Source organism: Taudactylus pleione, unplaced genomic scaffold (genome assembly GCF_031769625.1).
Source record: "Taudactylus pleione unplaced genomic scaffold, aTauple2 ptg000377l, whole genome shotgun sequence".
Taxonomy (NCBI): domain Eukaryota; kingdom Metazoa; phylum Chordata; class Amphibia; order Anura; family Myobatrachidae; genus Taudactylus; species Taudactylus pleione.
In genome coordinates this window covers 5,949,492-5,967,633 of record NW_028284778.1, presented here as the reverse complement: position 1 = coordinate 5,967,633, position 18,142 = coordinate 5,949,492, and the positions used below count along the sequence as shown (strand labels likewise).

Here is an 18,142-nt window from a genome sequence, read left to right as displayed (position 1 = left end):
ATATCTGCAATTTAATGGGGTATGAAGCATGAAAATATGAACATGATCATGTAGTAATTTGATACATACAGATTTGTCATATTGATGACAAGTGGTGACAATAGTCTCCGTTATATATTATTTATGCAGTTTTAATACCACTAGTTTGAATATTTCTCCTAAAAATACCAAAACGCTCTCCTCCCAAAAAAAAAAAGACAAAAATATATTTTTTTCCATTAAACTGCCAGAAAGTGAAAAGAAAGCTAGAAGGTTTTTTTCCTACCCACCACCAATAAATGTTTTGGATGATGCTTCTGCATTCAGACATCATTCCAAAAGATGGATTTGACCCATGTGATTCTATAATAAAACACATTTGACTGAAATGCAGAAACTGTAGCACCTATATAACAACAATGTGGTCTGTTATTACTGTATAGAGTGGTAATAAAGAAAACACAATAAGCTTCACCTAAGTGATTTTATTCCAGTCTTATATTAATGACACATTCTACTTAAATGGTTAACATAAAATGTCCAAATGCTGTGTTACTGGAGTGTTGTCACAACAGTTTGTATCAGCTCATAGAAATGTTTTTCTCCTGTGTGAAATCTGATGTGTAAAATGTAGAAGTAAAACATTTCTCACACATAGAAATAATGTCTCAATTGAGTGACATCTCTGATGTATAACAAAATGAGATTTAGATGTAAAACAATTCCCACCCTCAGCATGTAAATGGTTTCTCACCTGTGTGACGTCTCTGATGTATAACAAGAACTGATTTCCTTGCAAAACATTTCCCACACTCAGAGCAGAGAAATGGTCTCTCACCTGTGTGACTTCTCTGATGAATAACAAATTCTGATTTAGATGTAAAACATCTCCCACACTCAGAACATGAAAGTTGCTTATCTGCTGTGTGACTTCTTTGATGTATAATAAAATGTGATTTAGATGTAAAACATCTCCCACACTCAGAACATGAAAATGGTGTCTCCCCTGTGTGACTTCTCTGGTGTATAACAAGATTCCATTTATATGTAAAACATTTTCCACACTCGGAGCATGGAAATGGCTTCTCACCTGTGTGACTTCTCTGATGTGTAACAAGAATTGATTTCCTTGCAAAACATTTCCCACACTCAGAGCATGGAAACGGTTTCTCACCTGTGTGATGTCTCTGATGATTCTCAAGAACTGACTTACGTGCAAACAATTTCCCACACTCAGAACATGGAAACGGCTTCTCACCTGTGTGAGTTCTCTGATGTATAATAAGATGGGATTTACATGTAAAACATTTCTCACACTCAGAGCACGGAAATGTCTTCTCACCTGCGTGACTTCTCTGATGTGTAACAAATTTCGATTTAGATATAAAACATTTTCCACACTCAGAGCATGGAAATGGCTTCTCATCTGTGTGACTTCTCTCATGTGTAACAAGATGTGATTTCTGTTTAAAACATTTCCCACACTCAGAGCATGGAAATGGCTTCTCATCTGTGTGACTTCTCTCATGTGTAACAAGATGTGATTTCTGTTTAAAACATTTCCCACACTTAGAGCATGGAAATGGCTTCTCACCTGTGTGATGTCTTTGATGTTTCTTAAGAACGGACTTATCTGCAAACAATTTCCCACACTCAGAGCATGGAAATGGCTTCTCACCTGTGTGACTTCTTTCATGAGTAACAAGATGCGATTTCTGTTTAAAACATTTCCCACACTCAGAACATGAAAACGGCTTCTCATCTGTGTGACTTCTCTGATGTTTAACAAGATGGGATTTGCATGTAAAACATTTCCCACACTCAGAACATGAAAATGGCTTCTCACCTGTGTGACTCCTCTGGTGCATAACAAGATGTGATTTAGATGTAAAACATTTATCACACTGAGAGCATGGAAATGGTGTCTCACCTGTGTGACTTCTCTCATGTATAGTAAGACATGATTTCTGTGTAAAACATTTCCCACATTCAGAACATGAAAATGGCTTCTCACCTGTGTGACTTCTCTGATGTATAACAAGATGTGATTTAAATGTAAAACATTTTCCACACTCTGAGCATAACAATGGTCTTTCACCTGTGTGACTTCTCTGGTGTTTAACAAGATTTGATTTCTGTGTAAAACATTTCCCACACACAGAACACGGAAATATTTTATCAGGTGTATGAGCTGCACTATGTGAAACAAAGGCTGATGTTTCAGGAGAACATTCCTGATGACCATATGAATCAGATGACATATCTGCAATGCAAAGTACTGGATGCATATTTAGTGTAACAGGGTTGTTTCCTGGAGAATCTTGTGTGATATCTTCTATTTTAAGATCTGCAGACAAGATGAAATGTCCTTCCAAGGCATTCTTGCTAACGCGACCATTTACTGGAAATAAAATAACTTATTATTAGTCAAGTTCATTATATTGCACACAAACATTTCTCCGTGCATCTCTGGGCAGGTAACACATAGTGATATGAGGTGAAAAATGCAGTAAATCTAATAGAGGCTAACGGCTCCTAAAGTATGAAATACAAAATAGAGTGCAGGGATGGACTGGTCTGATTTCTGGGCTGGTAACACACAGTGACATGATGTGAGGGGGAGAGCAGGAGTATAATAGGGGCTGATGGCACCTGATGTATGGGATACACCACAGAGTATGGAAAGGAGATGGTTAGATCTCCTGGCTGGTAGCACAGTGATTTGATTTGAGGGGAAGAGCAATATATTCATAGGGGCTATTGGCTCCTGATGTATGGGAAGAGTTGTCAAATCTCCTAATAGATAACACAATAATACTATGTGAGGAGAGCAGGAGTCGAAAAGGGGCTGATGGGTCCTGATGTACGAGATACACCAGAGAGTGTGGGGAGGAGACTGGTTAGATCTCTGGGCTGGTAACACACAGTGACATGATGTGAGGAGGAGAGCAGGAGTATAATAGGGGCTGATGGGTCCTGATGTATGAGATACACCAGAGAGTGTGGGGAGGAGACTGGTCAGATCTCTGGGCTGGTAACACACAGTGACATGATGTGAGGGGGAGAGCAGGAGTATAATAGAGGCTGATGGCTCCTGATGACTGCAAAATACTAGAGAGCATAGGGAGAAGATGGGGCAGATCTGTGGGCTGATAACACACAGTAACATGGACTTCTGGTGGGTGTGCCATGCATAATGGTTGCATTTTAGCTCAGCTCCTCACAGTGCACAGGTAATCCCTAGCCATCCTCCACTGCTACCATATTTATTGGGTTACCTTATACTCATCCACGATTGCCTACACACAGGAAGCCTGTAAATGCTTTTCCTCTGTCTTGGAGCCTTGTAAAACTCTGGAGTCTGGCCATCAAGATTGACTGCCTGTATGACCATCAACGCCCCCTGTTGGCGTTAAAAATCCTGGAAGCGCGTGTTTAGTCATCCCATATCTGCTCTTCGACACCTAGCCTTGTATTTGCACCTTACCTGCCTCAGTCTACTGTGTTATCTGCGCTGCTAGATTCGGCGTGTCAACGGAATTGTGTCAACTGCACTGACAGAATTTTGTGGCGTGCTGGGCGTTGGAGTCCTCTAGTTGCTGCCAGTTGTCTTCGCCTGGGGTAATTGCCAAGCTTTGCCACTTGCTGACCACACAGAGCTTTCCCACGGCACTAAGCTTAATGTTGGGACCAATGTGTGCCTCTACATTGCGGAGCCTTCCTATCTCTACTGGGTTTCTTCTGGCAGCTGGATTTGGGGACTGTGCTTTGTGACTGTGCTCCTTCCTACTATTGAACTCTGTGGAGGCCACTGTGAGCTCCATTCCACATGGAGTGTTGTTGCTGGGTTAGCTTCCCTGCTTTTTCATTCTTGTCCTCACCGAATGCCCGGACACGGTGCTGCCGTGTATTACCTTGCTGCTGTTGTCGGTGAACATACTTGCCTGATCTTCCCACTGGTCCAGATATCTCTGCTGATCTGCCTCTCTGCGTGTGCTGCTCTTCCGTGGTGTCTGTGCTGAGCCTTGGAAACCGTAGTAGCTGCTGGACATCTCCTCTCCCGGTACCAACACTGTTTGTTACACCCCCTCTGCCTTTAGTGACATCTGACTGACACATTTTTATTTTCCCTTACTTAGGTCCCTTCCCTCTTTGTGTGTATACCATAAGATGGGTACACACTATTCCATCAGATCGGAATATAACGCACAGATAGCATAGTGTGTACGCCCAACATGCGCGCTCCTGCAGTCGCAGGCGACATCTTCAGGGCAGCCATGCAGCATGGCCAACCAGAAAATGTCATGCACAATGCTAAGCATCCTACATCTAACCTTCGCCCCCTGCATCATGCAAGTGTATGCACTTGCCAAGGCAGGGTCCCATCGTTCTAGTGTGTAGCCGAAATTAACCTTCCAGTACCTCCTTACCATCCATCTTTTTCCCTCCTGTTTCTCCCATTATTTTGTCTACAGGACCCTGAATTTTTCCTTGGGAACTGCTGGATGGATTAGCATCTAGTAGTGTCTGGATTACTGCCCGTCAGTCTCCCCTCCACGAACTGCCTGTTCATTGCCTGGCCCCTACCCAATTATTATTGGGACATTTCTCAGGCTATTGCTGATTTATACACTGCAATAGATCTCACTACGTCAATCTCATTTCTGTTTTATTCTCAAATGCTGTGCATAACTCGGTTTTGCATTGTCCTCACTCCTTTTACCTATAACTTGATCACCCCTTATAGATGGATTCAGTTACTGTATTCTTCCCCGGCATCCCGAGTTTCGATAAATGTTTATACTATGACCCTTTTTTCCCCTTGCCAGAGGGATCCAGACCAGGGAGATAGACTTGCTCTGGTGGCCCTTGTCATCTTGGTCCTCCCCAATCTCCGTTAATATTACATGGCTTCTCAGTTGGTGCATCTGGCAGGTTGGGCCTCCACTGAAGGGGATTACACTATGATTAGTTTTCTGGCCGAGTGGATGGGGTTCTCACTCTGGTCTCTCTGCTTCTGGCTTTCCTCCTTTACTTCGTCATGCTCTTCTGGTCTGATGTTTCGCTCATACTCTGATTGGTCAGATATGGATGAAGATTCACCATTATGGTTTAATACTACCATGAATGGTTTAAACACTCTGATAACATTTAGATTTTGCAGGGGGTTTCCTCCTTGGGCAAAATTTAGAGAGGGAGTCCTTAAATCCTTTGCTCAATTGCAGGAGGAATTTGGATGCTGTACAGGCTCAAGTTGGTTCATCACCTCCAATGTTGTCTTCGTCACTGGTTAAATCCATGGTTAGATGCTTGGGATCAAGGGGTCATATCTCCTCTTTATATGCTAGTCTTAGTGCCCGATGGTGATCTGAAACTGCGTCTGGACACCTGGACCTCGTAAATGCTAACAGGAGGCCTCTATCTCCTACAGGCGCTTCTTGTTGCATTTGAATTTTAATGTAATGGAATTGCAGAGCAGCTTGATTTTAAAATTGGTGCCAATTCTTCTAGGTTAAACTCACTAGAGCAGAGGGTCAGTGACTCTGAGGACCAAGTGCATGCTCTGCGACATTCCTCAGACACCCAGGCAGCCTAGGTCCAGGCTTTACAAGCCAAGATAGAAGACTTTGAAAACAGACACAGGAGGGATAATCACTGCTTCATTGGTATTCTTGAGAGTATCCGAGATCTGCAGTCATCCAAGTTTATCTGTACAACTCTACTTGATAACTCTTTGCTCCCTCATATTGATTGAGCTGGGGAGTTAGAAATCCCTCCCCATACCATATATTGGTATGGCAAACCTCATTAAAATTATAACATCGCCCCCTAATTATGGATCTCATTCAAGTTTTGCCTCTCCCATATAAAGACATTCAATATATATATTTTCTATTCCAGACCTGAACTCTGGAATAGAAAATATATATGCATGAGTGCCTTCATGCTCAAGAGGTTCCAAACCACATTAGAGAGAACCCGCTGCTTTGGTTTCTCAGAATATAATGGCACACTATGCCTCATAATCATGGCTTAAATGCATATAAATCTATTTCATCCTTTTGTATCAAACCCGGACTTCCAAGAAGGACAGGCAGTAAATCCTTTTAACTTTTGGAGGATAGGAGGGGTGAATAATGTTGGCTGTCTGCTCAGTGCATCGACCAAACTACCTCTTATGATCCAGGAGGCAACTGTAAATTTCTTTGTATTAACTGCGTACCCCATGGCATTCCTTTTGGCCCAACACTGTGTTAGTCTGGAGATCCGTCATTTCTCCCCAGCTAACCCTGTAGACACATTGATCCAAAGACAAGCAGTAGGCAAGGGGGCAATATCTCTGGCCTATAAGCATTTCCAAGTCCCTATCAATCATTCCAAGTCTCAAGGGGCCTTGAAGTCTGGACCTCACAGCTCCCAGATAGATGATTTGTTGCAGGCTTATACAGGTCCTGTCAGTTGCTCTCCTCTATTATGTGCATGGAGATATTCACTAACATATTGCACAGGTCTTAATTTGTCCCCACATCGAAAGTTTCTCATTGGGCTCTGTGCAACTCATACCTGCTTTAAATGTTGTTTGCCCCAGGCTGATCTACTTCACTGGTCTATAGTACTGACCACTAATTCACAGATTTTGGCTACAGGTCATTGGTAAACTACCTAACCCTAACTCCAGAGTGAGCGCTGTTCGGTATTCTCCAACAGGATCTTACGGTCTCAAGGGAATGTCGGCGGCTATTATTGGCCTCAATGGACTCATTGAGACCTTTAGGGGTCATAGGCCCTGATTCAGAGCCGGACGCTCTGACAGAGCGCTCGCTCTGAATCAGGGCTGTCCTTCTTCATTTTTAGAGCGGCCTCCTGGACACTCGTATAGCTGTGGGTGACCACCGGGCTTGCGACGAGACCCTTGTGGCCCTCTATCAGAGCCGAGAGCACTCCCACTGACATCACTTGTGATGTCAGTGGGGCCGGCCCCAGACGGTAGGCGTTCCCATGGGAACGCCTCCGTCTGGGCAGCCACGCCCACCAAAGGGGGCGTGCCGTCACTCAACATCGACAGCACGCCCCCTTTGCAGAGAGACCCGGAGCGACGGCTTGCCCGTCGCTATCCGGGTCTCGTGCATGCGCACTGAGCCAACAGACCTGCTTGTGAGCGCTCAGCGCTCACGAGCGGGTCTGAATTAGGCCCATAGTACCCAATTTATTAATCCAAAAATTCTCCAGTTTACATAGTTTCAGCGTTATATCGCCACCCTCAGTTTTGCAACCATTGGCTATCTACATTGACACTTTTACAACCTATTGTGTTCAAGGGTGAGAGTTTTATTAAGGACACAGGAGATTTTCTGGATAAATTGAGAATGATTGGGATCCTCCCACGTGAAGTATATTTGGTAACAATGGACATTTGTTCCTTGTATACCATAATTCCACACCATGATGGTTTAGATGCAGTATGTAAAGCATTGATCAATAATATGATGGATATAGATTCTCGGAATAATCCTCCTGTGGAATTTGTGTTAGAGATGATGGAGTTAATTCTAAAGAATAGCTACTTTATGTATGGAAGGGGTTATTACATGCAGTGCTCTGGAACAGCGATGGGTTTGAATTTGGCACCGGCGTATACAAACATCTATATGTCCGAGTTTGAGTCATCCCATATCCTTTCGCTGTTCCAGAACAAAATCCTCTTCTATAAGCGTTTTATAGACGATATTTTTCTCATATGGAGTGACACTAAGGATAGTTTTATTGAAATGGTGACCCATTTGAATTGCCTTGACAGCCCAGTCAGATTTCCTTATGCAATTGATGCAGGAGAGATCAACTTTCTTGACGTAACGATATACAGGAATGGTGACTCTCTAGGAACTACACTTTTCAAGAAAACTACTGATCGTAATACATTTTTAAAGGCATCCAGTTTTCATCCAGCCCATTTGAAAGATAGTTTACCTATCTCTCAGTACTTAAGGGTACTAAGAAATAACACAGACCCAGCTATGACAGATCGACAAGTAGCCGAAATGACTACAAATTTCTTGGCGAGGGGCTATAAGAAAAACAAGTTACAAAAATGCCTCACCAAAGCAAAAGTACGCTATACCCAAGGGGATACACGCGTTAATTCAAATATTATAAAAGATCGTCTGGTCTATGTTAGCACGTATGATGGGAAATCTAACGCGGTTAAGAAAGCTGTGAAAAAATACTGGCCAATTAGATCATCTAATCTTCAACTTAAGTCAGTTGGACAAAAGTCTCTCCTGATGGCTTATAAGAAAGGTCCTAATTTAAAACAACTGCTCATACGGCCAATGGCTAGATCAACACCCGATCAATCGCAGACGTGGCTACATAGTCAGAAACCGGGTTGCTAGAAATGTGCAGGTTGTGTGACAATGCAGACTGGCTCTTATTTTTCACATCCATTGACGGGCCGGAAAGTACAGATCAAATATAAATTGATCTGTACGATGGATTTTGTCATTTATCTGTTGTCTTGCCCTGGTGGACTTTTCTATATTGGGATGACGACACGATGCTTCAGGGACAGGATGGCAAATCACAGCCTTTCTATTCATCAAGCCCTCATTACTGGTGTTACTGACAAACCAGTGGCTCCAAAAAGTGTACCTATTTTTAGGGTAGGTGGTACCCCTTTCAGCAAGAGTCTATTTGGGGCTGACAGCTCCTGACTACCTCACTGAGCAGATACAACTTAATCATTAGTTGGCAATGAGGAGAGTATAGGCTAAGAGATTGTTCTAGTGACAGAGCAAGGAGAATGTGTGACTCTTTTCTGTATTAAGTGTTATTACTCACCTGTGCCGATCTCTTTAGGAATTTCTTCCTCCTTACACTGCTCATCACCCCTCACATACATCTCTTCTTCTCCCTCTTTATATTCTGCATTATTATCAGTCACATATATCTCTTCTTCCAGCTCTATATCTTCTGTCTTTATATCAGTCACATACGTCCCTTCTTCTCCCGCTATATCTTCTGCCTTTATATCAGTCACATACGTCCCTTCTTCTCCCTCTATATCTTCAGACTTTATATCATTCACAAAAGTTTCTTCTTCTCTCTTTATATCTTCAGCCTTATTATCAGTCACATACGTATCTTCTCCCTCTATATCTTCAGCCTTGATATCAGTCACATAAGTCTCTTCTCCCTCTAGATCTTCTGTCTTGATATCAGTCGCAAATGTCTCTTCTCCCTCTATATCTTCGACCTTAATATTATTCAAGTGTTCTTCATCCTATATAAACCATCAATAAAAGATAATAATTACGGATTTCAGTAAGAGATTAAACAATACAAATAATGGGACACACTCTGCTTTTCACACATCATATAGTGAAAGTCACTTTGGTATGCGGAGAGTTGCTCATTGACTAAAGGCCCCCATACATCAGCAATCGATTGTGGCAATTCTGCAATTGATTGTGTATAAAATCTGCAATGTATAGCTTAACAGATCACAGATTGCAACCAAAAAATTATTGGAATTGGTAAATTAGATTGTCCAACATGATGGATGTCACAGATGGATTGGGACTGTAGATTGTTAGTGTATGGACATGATCAGCAGATTTGCAGACTGTTACTAGTAAAATTATGGGCCTTTCAAGATTGGCAGATCTGTGTTTGCTGCAATCGATCTGCAAATCACTGAAAAAGATCTGTAGTGTATGGGCGCAGATTGCTAGATTGGGAAATCCTAAAATCGGGCAATAAATCTTCAAATTGTTCAATTGTGGTTTTCAGATTGCTGATGTATGGGGGCCTTCACACCCTTGACTGCTCGGTTCCACAAGACTAATGACCATAGGTCCAGCAGGGGAAATGTGCGGATCAAGAACTGCATGTCAAGAAGCCGCCTGAAAGGGTTTACCTACCTCCCTCTGAGCTAGTCTCACTGTATCCTTACAAGCAGAGGTCAGCACCTATCACTGACTGGACTGTTCTAATAGAACTATCCTCATTCCATAACTGACATCCCGGAAAAAGGCTGTCTCTACTCAATAAACGGTTTGCATGACTGTGTCCACCTTTTATTTCCCTACACACCCACATCTTACACACCACCTGTCTGAGTTACGCAATACTCTCCATCACTCTCCACTACATATATTCTATAGTATAGACAAGCACAACACTTACACACGTCTCACCCACCACATTCTCTACAGCCTATCACCAGCTCACACTCTCTACTGATAAATCACCACATGTTCTAATCCCTCTCTTCCATTTCTATTTCCCCCCCCTTTTCCCCTCACCTCCACACACTCTATAGTCCACAGCACACTTACCTTCCCCCACATCTTCCCTGCACCCACACCACAAGAGGGCGCATAATAATATAAGGTGAGGGAAGGAAACAAGGCGCGGATCAAACCAATGCTGAGGTCAGCTGCCAACTGTCAGTCAGAATAATACATTCAGGTCCAATAGCAAAGGGCCAATATAGTGTAAGGAAATAACTATCTACTTATGTGACAGCACCTAAAGGGCCCTGATATACGAGGGATATATTCACAACATGAGGGTACAAAGGGGAAAAGCTGAGGACCATTGTATCAGGTAAGTTCAGACGACAAATTGGAGACTGAGGTGTTGCAAACAAGTAAGCTTTTTATTCCAGAGTTGAAAAGGCATGGCCAGTGTAATGGCTTCTTACAAAAGGCAAACACAGTTCAGGAACAATAAATCAGCTTACATGAGACAGCAATTCAACTGAGCAGAGTATTCACAGCACAGTCACAGTTCAGACTCTCCAGCATAGAGAGCTGCTGAAGGTGCAATCTCTTCCTCGCATTTTCACTGACTAAGGGTGGGTACACACACCTGAACGATATCGGCCCAATTTGGCCGATTTAGTCAAATTGGACATATCGTGCAGTGTGTATGCCCGATTTGCCCGTTCCCGCGGTCGCATGCAATATCATGTGATTGGCTGTGCTGCACAGTCAATCACATGATATCGCATGTAAGGCTGTACATATTAATGAAGAACGGAACAGTGGTTATTCAGTCTTTCATTAAATCTTTTAAGTGTGTACCGGCAATCATGCGATGTCCAGGGTGAAGACAAATCGCCCTGAACAGCGGTACGATTGCTGGTTGTTTAGATGTGTACCCAACTCAACTTACCAGGTCTTTATACCTTAGCTGGTTTTAACTGAAGTAAGGGTGTGGTTTTTCCATGGCTGAAAAAGGTTAACCCTTTCCTATGAAAGTGGGAGAGACCCACTCTGTCACAACCATAAAGAATTCCATAGACAGTTGCGCATCAAAAATCCATATCATCTTGGTAAACTAAAGGTGCCCATACACGGTGCGATGCATTGTAGCGGACGTTAGAAGAGACAGTGGCTGTGATCGCGGGTGGAGGTGTCCGGTTCTGCCCACAGGCATGTGCGCTCTGTGCGGGCGCACCGGACGCACCACCCAAGTTACGTCTCTTTCCGATGGCAGCAGAGAAGGGCGTCTGATACAGGGATCCATCAGCAGAGCAGGCAGAACAACCCCAGAAGCAGCCTCCACCTCAAAGGATCAGGTAAGTAGCAACCAGACCTGAGCCACAGGAGACACCAGTCTCACTTATCCACAATGTCTGGCCAGGGGAATGCAGGAGGACAGCCTGATAAAGTAGGTTTGGATGCAAATGTTCTCCCAGCAAGTCATTTCACCCATAGGGAATTGCCACTGACAGATTCACACCACGGGGGTCCCGGCGGTCATGAAGGCCATCCACGCTGATCTCTGGACTCCAGTGGAAATATTGTTCTCCGAGAAAGTAAGTAGCTGTACCAAAATATTCCCCACACCAAGGCCAACTTACTGAGGTAAGAAGTAGCTTTGTTTTCAAGGTAGATGTGGAGGATGGAGGCAGATTCTGCAATGTCTTTCAGGAGTCTTGCTAAAAGGTGGCCAAACTAGATGCCGCGCCCAACGAGAGTCCACAGTACTTACATAATAGACCGGAGTAAAGATGGAAAAGGTAACTAATTATCCATGCCAGGACCGAAAAACAACAGTTTAAATTTTCCTGTGCGCGCATGCTCTCGAAAAAGGGTGAATGGTTTTGTGATGCAGTCATGCCCCTCACACGTTATGCCACACAGAAATGCCCCTTACAACATATTATGCCACACAGAAATGCTCCTTATGCATTACACCACCTTATTACCCCTCACACATCGTGCCATAGCAATGCCTTTACACATTTATGTCAACCCCCCACATCCCCGAAGCCCGCCCCACACTGGCAGGGAGCTGCCATCAGCCTTCAAGAAACACAGAGGCGCCACCGTCATTCTCATGTGGCACCAGTCACGGGCCAATCGGAGCTTGCGGACCAGCAGCCACTGCTGAATTACTCCCGACCAGCGCCCGGGGCATATGTCCCCCTGGTTGGGACCTTGTCCATCCTGTTACAGCTGCGCCACAGATCAGAAAGGGGTCTATGTACTGAGCCTTGTAGAAAGATAAAGTGGATGAAGATAAAGTACCAACCAATCAGCTCCTAACTGTAATTTTTTAAACACAGCCTGTAAAGTGACAGAAACTGATAGGACAGAGATAAAGTATCAACCAATCTCCAAGGCTTAGTACATAGACCCCATAGTGATAAGTCACCTTGGTGAGAACCTAAACTCCACCTACCTGATCCTCCTGTGGGATCCTGTGATTCTCCTCTGTACCATCCTGGGAATAAAGAGGACGGGGACATCTCTCTGGGGTATCTCTGTTACTGGGTCCATCTGTAGGAGACACACAGTGACTGAGTACATTGTATATATGTGATTATCAGGTGATGTGTATATATATATAGGCAGTCAGAGAACCTGCTCCCATTAGTCTCCTCTTACCCAGTGATGTGAGTGGTTGGTGATTCTCCATCATCATGTCCTTGTATAAATTCTTATGTGTTTCTATATACTCCACCTCCTGCAATGAGACATAGACAGTGACATCCTGACACCTTATAGGAAACTGACGCACACAATGATACAGTCATCACCCAGACACATCCCCTGGTGTTACTGTACAATGTCCCAATCCCAGCAGTCACCTCTCCAGTCATCACCCAGACACATCCCCTGGTGTTACTGTATAATGTCCCATTTCCAGCAGTCACCTCTCCAGTCATCACCCAGACACATCCCCTGGTGTTACTGTATAATGTCCCATTCCCAGCAGTCACCTCTCCAGTCATCACCCAGACACATCCCCTGGTGTTACTGTATAATGTCCCATTCCCAGCAGTCACCTCTCCAGTCATCACCCAGACACATCTCCTGGTGTTACTGTATAATGCCCCATTCCCAGCAGTCACCTCTCCAGTCATCACCCAGACACATCCCCTTGTGTTACTGTATAATGTCCCATTCCCAGCAGTCACCTCTCCAGTCATCACCCAGACACATCCCCTGGTGTTACTGTATAATGTTCCATTCCCAGCAGTCACCTCTCCAGTCATCACCCAGACAACCCCTGGTGTTACTGTATAATGTCCCATTCCCAGCAGTCACCTCTCCAGTCATCCCCCAGACACAGCCCCTGGTGTTACTGCAGAAGGTAACATTAAACGTCCATCTAGTTTGTTTTTTAGACGTTAAATGTGTAAAATATACAAAATGTGTCAATTTTACAATCTGATCCCCCATCCACTTACCTCACCTGTAGGTCCTGACTCATTGTTGGGCTCCCGCTCTGTGCCCTCTGGCTACAGCCGGCCCCCACGGACAGAGGAGTAGTGTGGAACTATGGCGCCCGGAAAATGTACATGTCATGTACTGAACTCCGTGTACTGAACTTTGCCAGTGGGGTCAGACCCGTTAAGAGCCGCGCCGGGCCCCGGTAAAAAAGGGCCTGTGGCCTAATCGTGGGAGGCGTGGCCACGCCCCCTATGGTTACAAAAAAAAAAAGTTTTGCGGCGCTGGTGTGCTGGGCTGCTGTGTGATGTAAGAGGGGGGAAGCGGTGCCGGGCCCCTGCCGGGCCTTCCAGCAAGCCCGGGCCCGGGTAATTTGTACCCGCTTCCCCCTTCTCCCGTTGCCCCTGAGTGGGGTATGGCCAGCCTGCGGGGGAATACTGAAGTGAAGAGAAAACAACAGGAATGGAATGATTCGGTGATGCATGAAGGGGTAAGCTCCTTTGGCACTGCTTTATTTAAGTATAGCACCTAGGATCTGACTTATCTACTTAAAATCATTGTTATTAGTCAACAGAGGAGATTGTATATTATATATTCTGATCATTTAACTTAAATTGACAGAGTACATGTGCTACAGTGAGATTCCACAGGGTGCACAGCTTATTACTGCCCTCAGAACCTTTCACTGGGGTGGGAACACCTATAGGAAGTTCCCTTGTCAGCTATGCTCCTACTTCGCAAATATACATTGCACCTATATTAATGTGAGTACTAATCATGTTCTGTCTACCACCATTATTATTATTTCAGGTCTCCTAAAAGACCTTTCAAATAACACTTTGTGGTCATTCATGGGAACACCTCCATTACTTTAAATAGCAAAGTACTGACTTTTTTTTAAAACTCACACCTTATAATTGAAGTTTAGGATTTTACCTCAGATGTGTCACTTTTAAATCCATTGAAGCACAGAATAAGTAGAGAGGGGTCAAAGAGGAGAGGGGAGAATGCCGATCAGAGAGGGGAGGTGACAAAAGGCAATAAGAAAGGAGTGGACAGGGGCAAAGAGCTGATCACAGGGTAGAGGGGAGGGAATTAAAGAGGAGAGAAGTGAATAATCAATCTGATAGGAAAGGGGAGGTGACAAGATGATCACAGAGGAGGGAGGGGAGGCAATCTGGGCAGTTTGAGGGAGCATGAAATGTAGAAAAGGATCTCAGATCCACAACTTATTTAGGATATAAAGCAAACAAACCATGATAAAAACTAACAGATGGCCGTCATACTGTGTGAATTCCGGAACCCTGGATGGCGCCCTTTGTCCATTTTGGCGCCTGGAGCTCATGCTCCACTGGAACCACCCTCGCTACTCCCCTTCTAGATTTTACAAAAATTTGTCGAGCCCTGCATCAGACCCAGATCTAACACCCCTCCTCTTCCCTCAATTAAAATCAGACCCCTGATCTGACACCATGTGTTTAAAAGACCCTTATAGCCCCGCTCTTTTTTTACCCTTCCTTTCATTATTCCATACTGTTCACGTTAATATTTTCAATGTCACAAATCACTTGTTGGACGTCTTTTTGCATATTATGATTGTCCTACGTGTGGCTCATGCTGTGCTCCTACTGTAGCTGTAATGTCTGTTTGTCCTGTGTCCCATGTCTGTACAGTCTATGTACCAGTAAGGGTAATTATGTGTACGTGACTCTCGCCACCTCCTGACCATCCGTACAAGTCATACCTGCCGACATTCTGGCTGCTCCTTCCGGGAGGGAGCAGCCAGATCGGCAGGACGGGGTGGGCGTGGCCGAGACAAGGGGGAGTGGCCGGTCGGGTGATGTCACTTGTGGGCGTGGCCACGCGATCGCGTCAGTTTGGCCCTGCCCCTGCTACACAATGCCGATAAAACAGGCATTGTGCAGCAGGGGGCGGGCCAAAATGACACGAATTGCGTCACCGCCCGCCCCCCCCCCCCGCTGCGGGGATTGCAGGAGTTATAGCGGGGGGGATAGGAGGGGTGAGCGGCAGCCGGGAGAATTGCCTGCCTTCCAGGGAGGTCGGGAGAGGCACCCGATTTTCGGGAGGCTCCCGACCAAATCGGGAGGGTAGGCAAGTATGGTACAAGTCTGTGTACACCTCTGTGCTGATAGCCACATTCTGTGTAACCCGATCACAGATTGTTGATTCTATTTTCCACTCATATGGTAGGGTGCCCGGTGTGCCAGTGCCCAGGCTGTGCTATAAACACCAGGCCCGTTATAGACTGGTAACCTCTCCTGGAACCACACTGACGGTGTCCAGTCTCCACGTTTTCCTCCCCTGGGAGTCTAGCAGCATAGACACAGGGTTCCCCAGACTATCAATTGCTAGATACCTCTAAGCTGAACTAAGTGAATATTAAAACGATATTCCTGTAGCTTACCCCCACGGTTAGGTCTAGACTATACAGCGCTGATGGACCTGTGACGTCACACCCACATGACTCGGCCTGAAAGGGGACGGCGGGGATGCTAACGGGGGACCAAAAGTGTCCCCTCGCGGGCTCAATACGCTCGCCATGCTTCGGGCACAGTGGCTCGCCACAAATATTTATTCCCCCTCTATGCCCTAGTGCAGGGGTTCCCAACCACGGTCCTCAAGGCACACTAACAGTCCAGGTTTTAAAGCTAGCCATAGCTGGGCACAGGTGACTTAATTAGTACCTCAATTATTTAGATTTAACCATCTGTGCTGAAGCATGGATATTACTAAAACCAGGACTGTTAGTGTGCCTTGAGGACCGTGGTTGGGAATCACTGACCTAGTGGATGGTGAAGCAGGAGCGGTCCAGCCTCCTGCAGCGGTCACGTGGTGGATACATCACGGACGTCCTTTAGCCACATAGGAAATAGCAGCAACCTTACACCCACCTGGGAGCAGTGTACACTATACACATGTGTGAGGCTGGTAGTGCTGTACACGGTGTAACATGATTTGTGGTGCTCCCTGTGCTATCTATTAAGGCAGATTTATTTTTCTTTTCCAAACTTGCTGATGTCACCTCTTCAATAAAAACGTAAAGCAGGGAAAAAAAAGAGCCTCAATCAGACCTCAGATCTATTAATCCGCACTTTGTACTTCCTGTACTCTGATTGGTGAATAACTCCAGGTCACATGACCAGGAACAGTACACTAGAGGCTGCTCCACCACACTATGATAATGCAGCACCACAGTCTGCTCCCCTTGTATAATAATAATAAACATCATTACCCGCTGCCAGACACAGCAGTGGCCGCTCCTCGCTTTCTTTCACAGTTCACGCTGCACAGAGCGATGATACCCGGGAGTTGGTAGAGAGGACACGTCACCTCTGGCCTGTGGACCGCAGGGGGCGGGGTGAGATAGAATGCACAGGCAGCTAGCAACAACCCGGGCCCGATGTCAGGTGGAACGCACAGGTCGGAAGGGTGGTGTAATATTCCGGAAGTGGATAGATCTCCTTCAATATTTAAACCCCGACTTCATGAACTCACACCGGAGCATGCGTTCCACCATACTTCCGGGCTGCATCAGGTGTACAGATCCTGCTTCCTTCTAAGCTCCGCCCCCTGGAGCGACATCATCCGGGTGATTTCTATGTAGCCGACGGCATCTGGAAATTGTATATTTACATTTAGCATAACACAGGAGGAGCAGACCCTAGTGTCCTAATGTCATTGTTATACAGGGGAGCAGTCTCTAGTGCCTTGTGATTATTATATGACTTGTGTCCTATTATAATAATATTGAAGCAAACATTTGTGTCTTGTCATGACACAGGTGGTGCACACTTCTGTTGTTATAATATAAGGAAGCAGACCCTGGTATCCTGTTACATCACAGTCTGCTCCATCAGTATTGTATTGTTATTATACAGGTAGCACATGTTATAACAGTTTCTATATACAAATGTTAAATATATTTATATATATATATATATATATATATATATATAGTACTCTCACTTGTTTTCCTTTACCCATGTCTGTACTCCTGTTCTCCTGTGTACTCTCCTCTCCCACCCCTCTGCCCCCTGTTCCTTTTTTCCTATTTGTTTACCCCTTCCACTCCGTGTGTACTCTCCCCTCCCACCCCTGTTCCCCTCTCCCCATGTCTGTACCCCTTCTGCTCTCCTGTGTACTCTCCCATCCCTGTGTCCCCTGTTTCCCTCTCCCCATGTCTGTACCCCTTCTGCTCTCCTGTGTACTCTCCCATCCCTGTGTCCCCTGTTCCCCTCTCCCCATGTCTGTACCCCTTCTGCTCTCCTGTGTACTCTCCCATCCCTGTGTCCCCTGTTTCCCTCTCCCCATGTCTGTACCCTTTCTACTCTCCCATCCCTGTGTCCCCTGTTCTCCTCTCCCCATGTCTGTACCCCTTCCGCCCTCCTGTGTACTCTCCCATCCCTGTGCCCCCCTCTCCATGTCTGTACCCCTTCTGCTCTCCTGTGTACTCTCCC

At 45.2% G+C, this 18,142-nt stretch overlaps 1 protein-coding gene across 1 annotated transcript; it reads right to left on the bottom strand.

Moving 5' to 3' along the window:
• Positions 1-630: 630 nt before the first annotated feature.
• Positions 631-17,188, bottom strand: LOC148508086 (uncharacterized). The gene is made up of 5 exons (XM_088445204.1): positions 16,918-17,188; positions 12,879-12,957; positions 12,673-12,770; positions 8,818-9,259; positions 631-2,380 (listed from the first exon to the last, which is right to left on the bottom strand). The coding sequence occupies exons 2-5, from the start codon at positions 12,913-12,915 to the stop codon at positions 711-713; spliced, it is 2,247 nt and encodes a 748-aa protein (XP_088301330.1). The 5' UTR covers positions 12,916-12,957; positions 16,918-17,188; the 3' UTR covers positions 631-710.
• Positions 17,189-18,142: the final 954 nt, after the last annotated feature.

Coding starts and splice junctions, on each gene's coding strand:
- LOC148508086 (XM_088445204.1), bottom strand. CDS start 12,915: ATGATGATGGAGAATCACCAACCACTCACATCACTGG. Junction 12,771..12,878: donor CCAACCACTCACATCACTGG/GTAAGAGGAGAC, acceptor TGTCTCCTACAG/ATGGACCCAGTAACAGAGAT. Junction 9,260..12,672: donor GGATCCCACAGGAGGATCAG/GTAGGTGGAGTT, acceptor TGGTTTATATAG/GATGAAGAACACTTGAATAA.